The sequence below is a fragment of the Symphodus melops genome (assembly GCF_947650265.1).
Source record: "Symphodus melops genome assembly, chromosome: 17".
In the NCBI taxonomy this organism is placed as follows: Eukaryota; Metazoa; Chordata; class Actinopteri; order Labriformes; family Labridae; genus Symphodus; species Symphodus melops.
In genome coordinates, this window is record NC_136707.1 from 6,180,797 (window position 1) to 6,192,516 (window position 11,720).

An 11,720-nucleotide genomic window follows, 5' to 3' on the forward strand; every position below is an offset into this window, starting at 1 on the left:
CACCGCTTGCGGTTTTAATTTTTCTTGGCCTTTTATTTGGCGGAGGAGGAAATAAAGTTCATGCGTGGATTCAACGTTTTGTTTTTAATAGGTAACCTATTGGTACCTCGTGTTCAATCAATAAGTTCAATATTTGTAGAGACGGCATGTTATTTGGCCGAGGAGGAAACAAAGTTCACGCGTGGATGGAACGTTTTGTTTTTAATAATCTATTGGTACCTCGTGTTCAATCAATAAGTTCAATATTTGTAGAGAAGGCATGTGGATGTAAAGGCTGAAATCAGCTCAAATTATGTTCAACCACAAGTTTCACTTCGTCTTAGTTTCTTTAGGTCTACTTTCAAACTCAACAAGTACGCTATCGGCCTATAGGCAAAACAAATGACATTCCAATTAGCCTCAGCTTTACTTTGTGATACTAGTTAACACATTTTAATATGTAAACATATCAAACTAAAACTAAAAATATTATACCTGGCTAACATCATTTTGTGAGCATTAAGTATGTATATGTTAGCATGCTGATTGAAGCAATAAGCTCAAAGCATTGATGTCTTACATAAAGCAAAGCCAAGCATACATAGCTGCCATACCACAGCAATAGACTGGTTCTTGTTTAAACCTGTACAGGGAGTATGCTCATTAATTTTAGGGTGCTTACTGTCACCTTGAATCATCATTTTGGTCCCTTCCCTTGTTTTCCTCTTTGACTAGTTCATGGTTCATGTAGGACTGCCCAAGTGTTTTGCAGTGAAAAGGTTTTGGTCTTGAAATAGGCTACAGTAAAACCCAAAAGTAACTCAAAAACTATGAATGCAAATCAGAAAATACTGTATTTAATTTAGTTTAAGAATAATATTAAGTAAATTAAAAACATTTCTTTAAGATCAAGATGAAAATCCATGGCATATCTGACAGTTATTCTTGATAAAAAAAATATATGTCAAAACATCTTGTTGTCAAAGGTATGACGATTTGGCAGCTTAAACAGAGACAATTGTAGCAACTAAGTAGATATTTTCACCTTAGAGAAATCAAATGTTTACCAAAGGTTTATGTTGGATATGTGAAACTTAAGTGTAATGATTTATAATGATGTGATTTCGGCTTTTTCAAATCATATTTGAGAGTGGTACGTTACATGATTTTGTTTTTGTTGGAGTTTTCTTTTGTAAGCTATTCAAACTATGCATGTTCCTTCTTGTTAAGTCAAGCTCGGTCTGTAACTTTTGATGTAAACTGTGATTTTTGTAATAGTCAGATTTTGATTATAAATAAAAAAAAAAACTATGCATGTTCCTGTTTTAGGTCAAGTAATTCAGAACATGACGTCCATGCAGCAGCGTGCCTGCAGTCATCCGCCGGAACTGAAGAACTAGCCTACTGTAGTACTGCGTACTACCTGCAGACGTCTTCCGATAAAGGTTTCAAAAAAAAGAAAAACTCTCCGCCTCTCTCCTGCCCCCGCTCGGAGGCCTGTATTTAAAGAGAAGTGTCTGAATGCGCTTCTCTCAGTCATTTCTCGTTATAGCACCGGGACTATCCCAGCATGTCTGAAAACCAGCCGGGTCTCGTCTATCTCATCACCGGGGGATGCGGTTTCCTCGGCAGGCACCTGCTGAAGATTTTACTGGAGAAGGAGGACAGACTGGTGGAGATCCGGGTGTTTGACAAACATACAGACTCGAGTTTAGATGGACTCAGCACAGGTAAGCCGATCAATGTGTTTTCTTTCAAAGTAACGTTTCATTCAGAAGCTCTCGATGAAGTTACGCAGCGACAAGAGAGCCAAAGTCGTTGCTAAGTTCATATAATTTTTATTTTAACTCGGCTTTAATGCATCTGATACAGAGCTCCTGAGTCAATTCAATGTAAGCCTTTGTTACTGGTTTACAACAGCCAGGTCATCTTAAAGTTATTTGTCTTACTGTATGGACTCTTTATGTTGTTCATGTGTTTGCATAGCTGGTACACACACACACACACACACACACACACACATACACACACACACACACACCTTCTGGGTACAAACTCATGGGAAAAACAGTATGTATAAAGAACATAGGCTGTAGATGTGTGCAAAAAAAAAAAAAAAAAAGAGGATTTGTCTCTTTGCTCGAACCCTGACACAGCCTTTCCCTTGCATGCCACTGGGTCAGTCTGCAGATCTGACAGCTGGGCTGTGAGTCCAGGAAAGCTTTCTCCCATATCCTGTGACAGGACAAAGATGTTGTAACCTGTCATTGTATCAGTTGCCTAGAGGAGTTTTCATTTTTACTTTTTTCAACTTCAGATAATACTAGAACAGGACATGGCATGTTTCTGTTTTGACCTGAGGAGTTTCACATGCTCTTTCATTCTGACATATAAAACACAACACATCCTAAATGAATCAATATAAAATTGAATTTCCTGGGAGAATTGTTATAAATTGCATGAATTGCAATAATTAAACAACAGCAAGCGATTTCTCTGAAGCGGGTTCTGGAAAGCACCCAACCCTATGAGGCACATCCATCCCACAGTGGAAAAGGCTTTGTCCTGCTTTCATCATTTATTGTTTGACCGGACTAAGTCCTACTATTATTACAGGGCTTTTTGTGCCCCTGAGAGATCAGCCAACCGTAACAGGAGAGCTTAGTGTCAGTAAAACTAACTGAAGGCTTCATAGCAGTGAGATAATGGCATGGTGAGCTGTGCATTTTTTTGTATGTGATTTCACAGAGCTGACGGAAACAAATGTGAACTAAAACTGTAATTAGAAAGTCTGAGTACTTGGTGAAATAACACATGGGAATAGGAACTGTAGAAGGAGTTTTCGAATTGCAACAGGATATCAAGTCAATGTTCAAAAGTCCAGTCCAATACCTCGCTGGCTGAATGTGTGCCCCATCTCTTGTTATCAGCCTGTCAAGGACAATTCATTAAATCTGAGATAAACTACAGGTGCATGGCCTTCATAAGCAATTAAGATACTAGACATTGTGACCTCGAAAGAAAAAACATCATGAAATCCCACTAAACGTTTGTCTGCTGTGAGAGTGAGTTGGATAGAAAAGATGCATACCACTGTTTTTAATTAACAACGGATTAGCAAATGAACGTGTTTACTAGGGTTGTTTAGTCTTTATTAGACAGGGGAGTTTTAGGGAGAGACAAGAAAATCAAGGGAGAGAGAGTAGGATGCCGCGCATCAAACAGCACTGCTTGTACAATAAGATCGTTAGCCTGTCTGTACACCGGGGCGCCTGCTCTACTAACTGAGCTTACCCAGACCTTTTGGATGCTTTAGAAAAATCTATGATTGTCTTTTTACAGAATATACACAAAATGAACACATAATCACAACATACAAAAAAAAACAACACACAACTTGTTTTCTGATAAAATAGAAAACTGGGACTTGTGGGAAGATAGTCCAGATTTTCCACAAGTTTGACAGAAAAAAACAACAACAATGCACTGTTGCAATGTTCTGTGTGAAAGGACAACAGTTTGTCTTATCGCCTGGTAAACGGTTGAGATTAATCTTTTAAGCACGTCTCTTGTTTGTCTGCTTCTGGAGTGTTCCTAGGAATGTGTTGTTGATCACTTCCAGTAATCGTGATTTCAACTGTGTTTTCCTGTTTATCTCTCAGCATCAACAAAGGTAGTGGTCATTCAGGGCGACATCACAGACTACAGCAGCGTGTTAGAGGCCTCCCGGGGGGCTGACGTTGTTATCCACACTGCAAGCTTGGTGGATGTTTGGCACAGAGTCCCAGAAACTGTCATCTACTCTGTCAACGTCACAGGTAAGACTTCAAGGGTGTGATGATCAAATAATAACACAAAGACAAGCCTGTAACAACATACGTATCTACAAGAGCAAACGCTCTATGTGACTGAATGTATCTCCAAGACTAATTTTTCACTTTGTTCAATAATAGCATTTTGTTTGTGTGTTCATCGGAGCCACATCTATAATAAATGTTTGCTTCTACCTTCTTTTGCCAGTGCTACACCCTCCCTTTAGTGTAAATTGACTGATGACAGGGAAACCAAGCCCTTTGGTGGTGTTACTGAGGAAAAGGGAAACATTTCTCGCTCCGTTTTATGGATGTTGTATTTTTGGAAAAAGCTTTTAACAGTGGAAACCTACGCCTACTTCCTTTCAAAGACTTTATGGACTTACAAAACCAGCCATTCAGCCCAATGGTTTTCACTTATTACAAATTTATCACTGATTATTTCTCTTATTTCAAAATGGTCATCCTATCATCTTCACTAGTCTAGAGTTTAGATGTAAGATATAGTGTCAAACGTAATGTATGACGTAACGTAATGATTTTCGGCCTGACTAGAATCCCTCTCATAAGGTTACATTTTGGACACCTCTCGGTTTACCAGATGCGACCAGTTATCACAGCAAACCTACAGGTGGTGCAGCGATGGAAGTGGACAAGCGAAGCCGACCTAAAAAGCCTTTGCAGTTTTCTAAAAAGCTCCTGAATACTAAACAGAATACTCTTAAGTTTTGTATGCTTGCTATATACAATGCACATACGGCTTTAGCATAGCATTTGATCCATTCAAAGCTGCTGCCTTCACTGTAGCTGTAGCTAAACAGTTAGCGTGACTGTTAGCGTGACAGAATGATGTAAGCTAAACCCTGTTGAATGCTGTACTTTTGTGTCGTATTTCTCTGGAACTGTAGGGTGGTTTGATGTGGTGGCTGACTCAGAGAGAATGAAGGTGCATTATATAACATGTTTTCATGTTATTGTGAACACACGTGCTGTAATAAAAAATGCCTCTGTGTAGAGCCATAGAAGTTTGACTTCTGCTTTGCTTAATTGTTTAAGTTCCAACTCATCAGAAACTTTGGTTGAAAATGAACACGTTTCTTTCAGCAGTTTGCTTTTAATATGCATGTTTTTAGACCATTGGGAACAAGTAAATGTATGGCTTCAAAGGTTAAATGTACGATAAAGGAGTACTTTTTACAGCTATTTAACTATTTCATTTGGCACACAACATCAGACCCATCAATAAGCTGGAGGAGTTCTGCTGTTAGATTACTGCTTGTCATCACTGCCAGCAGGTCAAATTCCAGCATCTTAGAATAATCTTGCTTACTTTTTTTTTACAGTTTAAAGCAGCACTTTGGATGCATTTGAGCGAGTAGTTAAAACAGTCTGTGCCTGTGTTTTTGTTTGGGTTCATGCTCGTAGGTTGTGACTCCTTGGCCTAAAATTGTCTGGAATGACTCTGCTGAAAGACAACAGAAACCTTATCAGCTATTGGGGTCGGCTGTTTGCTTGTCATATAACACAGTGAGAGAATCATGAAGCCACTTAATTTGTAATCTCCATAGTTAATGTTTGAAAGAAGCCCAAGAGAAGAGTGATTTGATTCTGAACTCTGTCACACTGGGTGGTTCTGGCTAAATTCTTAAAAATATTGCAAGAATTTAAAGACTTCAGCCAACGGTTGCTCTCAAGAGGTTCACATACCTTTGTTACTTTATGTTTTGGATTACTGTTAACACTTTCCTGCAAAGTCTTAGAGATACAATTTCACCCTGCTTCTCAAAACAACTGAAATTTGCAGGTGCAGAAAGTTTAAAGATAACATTAAACTGTATCCGATAATGCTCTGGGTTTTCTTGGCTGAAGCCGAGTACATACCCGAGATACCCAAACTGCTCAGTAGCAGATACTCAGACATGTCAAGCATCTGAGTCTCCTGATAAAGTCGTTTTAATTGCAGTCCCTTTTTTGATCCCGTGTCTTTTCATACAGTATAACTACATCCTATGGGGAAATGATGACACATCTTATATGTTTACATTTGACTGCATATCTTCTAAGAGTTTTTCATTGTGTGGCTTTGTGGAACAGTCATTGCATTTCACTGCACATCTGTATGAACATGTGACAAAAAGAAAATCTTGAAAAAGCAAATGTTAGCATGCTAACGTCCTAAACTAAGGCGTGAGAGTGGACAAAGTTATGCCTGCTTCACATCAGAATTCTGTAAGCGTTGTCATTGAGGAAATGGTGGCAAGCTGTTGCTAGCGTTGAGCACAGATGTACAGAGCTCTAGCGTGGCTATAGGGTCATTTTGTTGTTTCGCCATTGACAAAAAATCTTGTAGGACTAGTGGGACTAGTTTTCATTTTTATCAAGAAAGATTAGAATTTTTTTTTAAAAACTCATCATGGGTTTGTATTTGTAACATCTTTTAAGAATTCAAAACAAGATTTTGATTTCAATTAGTGTTATCGCTATTCACAGTATGTTAGTATTTATGTCTGTCTGTTTTTTCTCAGCTGCTGAGTGATTGAGATAGTGATTTACTTTGCAGAGAAGGAATGAGGCAAACATAGTCCAGCAGGCATACTGTAAATATCCGTTTCTTTTAATCCTGTGCTAAACTTGGCCAGATGTAACTTTAACAGCCTGTGGAAGTTGTCCTCCTCGCCTTTACTCCGGCTGTTACCAAGTGAAAGTTCAAGTCTTACAGTCTTTAAAAAAACTGATAGACCTTAGACCATTTCATATACTTGATAAGATATCTTGTATCTTCACTCGGCCATAACTATATTTAATTACAAAGCACTTTCATCGATAAAGACAGAGGTTTTAGGAGGACATGTTCTTTCCTCTTAGCTTAATCAAAGACACAAGGGTCTGATGCCTCTCTTAAACACATTTCCTGTTGATCGTCTACATATGAATTTAATTCTCTCGTGCATCTGGTTTTTATTCCAAGATGTTCATCAATGCATTCTAATTTTCAGGAATCAAAGTGTGTTAAAAGCATTCATTGCTATTTTCCTCCACATTTATTCATCAACCATGTACTGAATGTCTGTGTTTTAGGAACGGAAAATGTGATCAGGGCCTGTGTGGAGTGTGACATCCAGTCCCTGCTCTACACCAGCAGCATGGAAGTGGTCGGCCCCAACGTGAAAGGAGATAATTTTGTCAGGTGAAGCCTTAAAATTATGATTTCATGTCAACTAGTTTCTGAACACTGTACAATCATACTTGTGACCTATGTTAAAGTCCAAGTGTTTTTCTTCACGGAGCACACGTGGCTGCACATTTTACTCGTGGTTTAAAGAAATATGTTGAAGGTTTCTGGTTTGTTTTTTTCTTCTTCTTCTTGTGTGGTTTCAGTCTTCTCTCCATTCTATTTACTTCTCGTGAATGCTTTGAGAAAACAAAGTCTGTGCAGAAAAGATAGGATGGGGTGGAGCCGTGATATACAGTTAACGGCTGCTTTAGTGATCTAATCAAAGGTTTTAAATTGCATCAGAGATAAACCCTGGAATTCATAAGATATTTAAAAGGAGGCTTGTTTTTCCATCACTGTGACCTGTTTTTTCCCTCTCTCCAGACACACTTAACCAGTTGAATGTTATTATTAGTCAAAAAAAGTCACTGCTTTACAGTGTGAGTGATATTTATTGATATACAAATGTATTCCTATGCCTCACTGATGTTACACCAGTGGTCCTCTGTTAGCTGCCGTTTGAAGGAATGCTGTTTACTGACTGTCTCCAAGAGTTTCTTCATTATTCAAGGGGCGTGGAGTGTTTGTTTCAGAGTAATCGTGAATCGTTTGGTTCAAGGGTACTACAATAGTGGAACAGAAACAAAAACAAAAACTTTAGCGTAAAGAGATAAAACAGAGATGACACAATTGAGGATTGGTGATGTGAGTCAGTGATACGAGATCATTGTCACAGATACTCTGATTGTCTTACCAAAGTGTATTTGGTCGTCATTCAAGGTGTGGTGGGGCAAGTCTTGTAAGAATATATAGGTATGTGTAGGATGGAAAAATCCAGCTCGAGTATGCTAGACACACTAACAGTGTGCTTACAAGCCATACCCCAATCATTAAAACATACTTATAAGACTGTGCTTTCAGTGCAATCCCTTTCCTGTTTATTTTACCACGGAATGACAACAAAAAGATTTAAATGGTGGTTAACACCGTCTAAAATGTAAACAATCCAGGCGTTCTCGAAAGATAGTTCATGCTAGGGATAATAACTGGACGTTTTTATATTATTATGCAAAAGCAGCAGAATTATCGAGCATAAAGAGAAGATCAAAAGTAGGCAAAAAAGAAAAAAAAACAAGCTGAAATCCAACAGAATTGTTAAACTCCAATTTTGACAACATAGGTCATTTCAATTTCAAACATTCAACCATCTGAACCCAAACAAATGTTTAAAAAAAAATGTTACAGAAAGCTTCCAGCTTTTATCTGCCAGTAGCAAAATTCAGCACATTCTTCCACATAGTGGATGGGTGTTGGTTGTTTTTTGCACTACGTTAAGGCCCAAGGTGCATAGCTATAGCTATACCTCAACATAATTTGGCATCATCTCTTTGTTTATAATAAAGGATTTATCTCAGGGTGAAACAATGAACCTTTTGTCTACTCTTGTCGTAGGTCTCAGTTCTGCTCAGAAACTTCAAACGCAATCAAGTTGAGATAAAAGATGCAAAAATGCAAAGCAGCCTCTTGTACTGACCTGTGTTACCTTAACTCTCTCTCTGTTTCTCTCTCCCTCCTTCTCTGTGTCTCTCTTCTCTGAGCTCCAGTTTGCCATTTGGCTTCACTTAAAAACATTCCTCTCATGCATGCGTCAGGGTCAGTAATAGTCTGCTCTCCCCAGAGTGCTCCTGTGACTGTTTGTGTCTTTTTCTTACAGGGGCGATGAAGACACGCCTTACAATGTGTACCACACCATGCCCTATCCCAAGACCAAGGCAAAGGCAGAGAAACTCGTACTTGAAGCTAATGGCACCAAGGTACCAAGTTTTATTAGATTTATCTGTTATGTTATGGTCTCTGTAGGGGTCACATTTTCCAGCCAAGCAACTGGGAGGCTGATTTATTGAAAACACAATTCATTGTTGAATTGTGTTCTTTTTTCTGACGCCCTCTGGAACCTCAAACTGTTGAAATAAGAAAAACAAATAAAACATTAATGATGCAATGAAACTGAAAAATCTGCAGATGTTCTTTCTAAAAATCATATTCTTGACTACACCTTTTTAACGTTAAGTTAAGCTTCAGACTGGGTAACACATTCTTCAAGCGGTAATTGTCTGTTTTGTAGCTGTTGTGTGTCTTGTTGGCTTGAAAATGGCATAACAAAAATAATGCTTGTGCAACTTTGCCACAGAATGCAAGATCATCCCTTTCTCTAACTGTGATCTCACTCTTGCTATTGGCAATAAAATAAGCTGCAGTCTGCTATAGTTTGCTTTTTTTTGGTATGAATTCAATACAACAAATCCTGCTTTTGTCTCCTGTCCAGGTGAAGGGTGGGAAGTGTTTATACACATGCTCTCTGAGGCCGACTGGGATCTATGGCGAGGGGCACGAGCTAATTAAGGACTTCTACAAGCAGGGTGTACAAAGGGGAGGTTTGATCATCGGGGGTGTTCCTGATGAAACTGAACATGGACGGGTCTATGCAGGTAAACATAAGCATTAACTTTAAGGCATGTTTCTATATATAGCATTTCATCCAAACAGACCTCATACTATTTTTATCTCTTAAAAGCAAAGGCGGGTAAAACAACCTTCAAAGGAGAACAGGATAAAAGCCGAGCATGCTGACTTGTTTTCACATGGGCTAAAAGCAGAAGTACAGTTTTCACAGAAAGTTCCTGTGCATTTCACAGAACACTACCTTTGTAGTTGATAGAGAGTGATGCTGGTTTAGATAATGAACTAAAAATACATAGATGGCTTTCTTGAGCTCGCTTCCCAACAACCGCTTGTAAGTGAAAAGCACAAGAACTGTACCTTTAAAGAATAACACATAGTTAAACATCATAAGTAATACAAGTGTTCTGGGTTGTGACACTATGTTAATAGTGTTATCCAGCAACAATATGACAGCTGTGAGAACACCTCATTAAATAGATCTCCTACAAGATGTGATGATGTCATCTCTAAATGTGTCCATGCATGCTATTTTCAGTTCCAATGTGTTATTTTATTTCATGGTGTCAGTAGTGCTTTTTTTTAACCAAATAATTACTCGCAAAACTTGCATGTGAGCATGAGTAACAGTCGTAGATAATGGATGCTGGTGGTCACAAGACTGAACGTAGAAAAGCTCTATAAAGGATGCATGTTCCCTAACAGTGCTTGAGACACTGAAGATTTTTGTCAATTGTAACACACACACAAGTGACGTGAAGAATGAAGTCAGTAAAATGTGGTCAAAGGCATGAAGAAAGAGGCGTGAGGAAACACTTTGTATGTACTTTGAAATAATATGAAAGTTTTAAGAGGGATATTGGTAAATGTCACAACCCTTGATTTATATAAGGGCACTCATCTAAATCTTAACAGGTTAAAAAGTCAGTGTCTTATAACTTATGTTAAATGCTGTAAAACATAAACTCCAAATAAAAGTAAAGTGAAGGAAAGTGTGTAAAGTAATGTTGTATTGTGACACTTAAATACATGTAACTGCTTTGGGATTTCCACTGTGTTTTAAAGTACTTACAACTTACCTTCCTCAATTTGGTATTTTCCCTCTTGTTTGTGTCACTAGGTAATGTGGCCTGGATGCACGTACTTGCAGCACGTGCCCTGAGAGAGCGCCCACAGGCTGTCGGAGGTGAAGCTTTCTTTTGCTACGATGACTCACCCTACAAGAGCTATGAGGATTTCAACATGCTTTTCCTCTCTGCATTTAACTTCCGGAGGGTCCGCATGCCGTTAATGTTGCTGTGGTTCCTAGCTGTGTTGAATGATATACTTCGCTGGATACTGAGCCCTTTTACTAACTATACACCGTTGCTGAATGGTTACACATTTGCTGTTGCAAGTACCTCCTTCACCGTTTCCACAGACAAAGCACTACGTCACTTTCAGTACCGCCCTCTGTTTGACTGGGATCAATGTCGTACCCGCACACAGAAATGGGTCGACACATTTCCTCTGGATAACCCCAAAGTGTCTTAATGGGACCTCAACCAGTAACTGCTAAGTTATACAGAAAACGCAATAAAAGTATTTGTTCAGATAAGGCAAAAAACTATATATCCTTATTTTAAAAATATCAGATGAATAATTGAATTCCACTGGATTCGTTTCAAACAGTAAGCTTTGTTAATTACGACAATTGTTAATACAATTGACAAGCATTATCTACATAAATATGGACTCTATCTGTATTTAGTAATATATTTCATTGATATCAATGTTTAATGTTGCATAATTTAAACATACTGTTTTATATCTTAAATGTATCATGTTTGGTACAATAGTTTATGTAATTGTTATTAAAGATAATTTATTATATTCTACACTGCTTTGTTTGTTGTTATTTTGCACTGTTGTTTCAGGGAGAGGCTGCATTTTCCTATTCTCCTTTGTCTAACTGACTGTTTGATTAATGCATCTGTGATGATGTGCAGTGTTTATGTAATAATGAAAGTATGTTCAACCTGGAGACCAGAGTTATGATGATTGATTCGTTTTTGACGTTCAAACGTGTCCTTACCATTAACTCATTCTTTTCCATGGATACAGCTAACTTTGTTTACCCACAGTACAAAGGGCTGAACTCTTGTGGAAACTTGTCTCTAGACTCTATGACAACCAGATGGACAGCTTTGTTTTTATGACGAAGCCCAAGTATATGGGAGTTCCCTAGTAACTTCACAATGTTACAATTATGCCTG

At 38.3% G+C, this 11,720-nt stretch overlaps 1 protein-coding gene across 1 annotated transcript; it reads left to right on the forward strand.

Moving 5' to 3' along the window:
- The first annotated feature begins 1,328 nt into the window (after positions 1-1,328).
- hsd3b7 (hydroxy-delta-5-steroid dehydrogenase, 3 beta- and steroid delta-isomerase) lies at positions 1,329-11,342 on the forward strand. Its single transcript, XM_079365770.1, has 6 exons — positions 1,329-1,709; positions 3,642-3,797; positions 6,870-6,978; positions 8,720-8,819; positions 9,332-9,494; positions 10,586-11,342. The coding sequence occupies exons 1-6, from the start codon at positions 1,550-1,552 to the stop codon at positions 10,996-10,998; spliced, it is 1,101 nt and encodes a 366-aa protein (XP_079221896.1). The 5' UTR covers positions 1,329-1,549; the 3' UTR covers positions 10,999-11,342.
- Positions 11,343-11,720: the final 378 nt, after the last annotated feature.

What these genes read in the sequence shown, in the direction of transcription:
- hsd3b7 (XM_079365770.1), top strand. Translation starts at nt 1,550, where the DNA reads ATGTCTGAAAACCAGCCGGGTCTCGTCTATCTCATCACCGGGGGATGC. An exon ending in TTTAGATGGACTCAGCACAG is followed by an intron (nt 1,710 to 3,641) that starts GTAAGCCGATCA and finishes TTTATCTCTCAG; the next exon opens with CATCAACAAAGGTAGTGGTC. An exon ending in ACATGGACGGGTCTATGCAG is followed by an intron (nt 9,495 to 10,585) that starts GTAAACATAAGC and finishes TTGTGTCACTAG; the next exon opens with GTAATGTGGCCTGGATGCAC.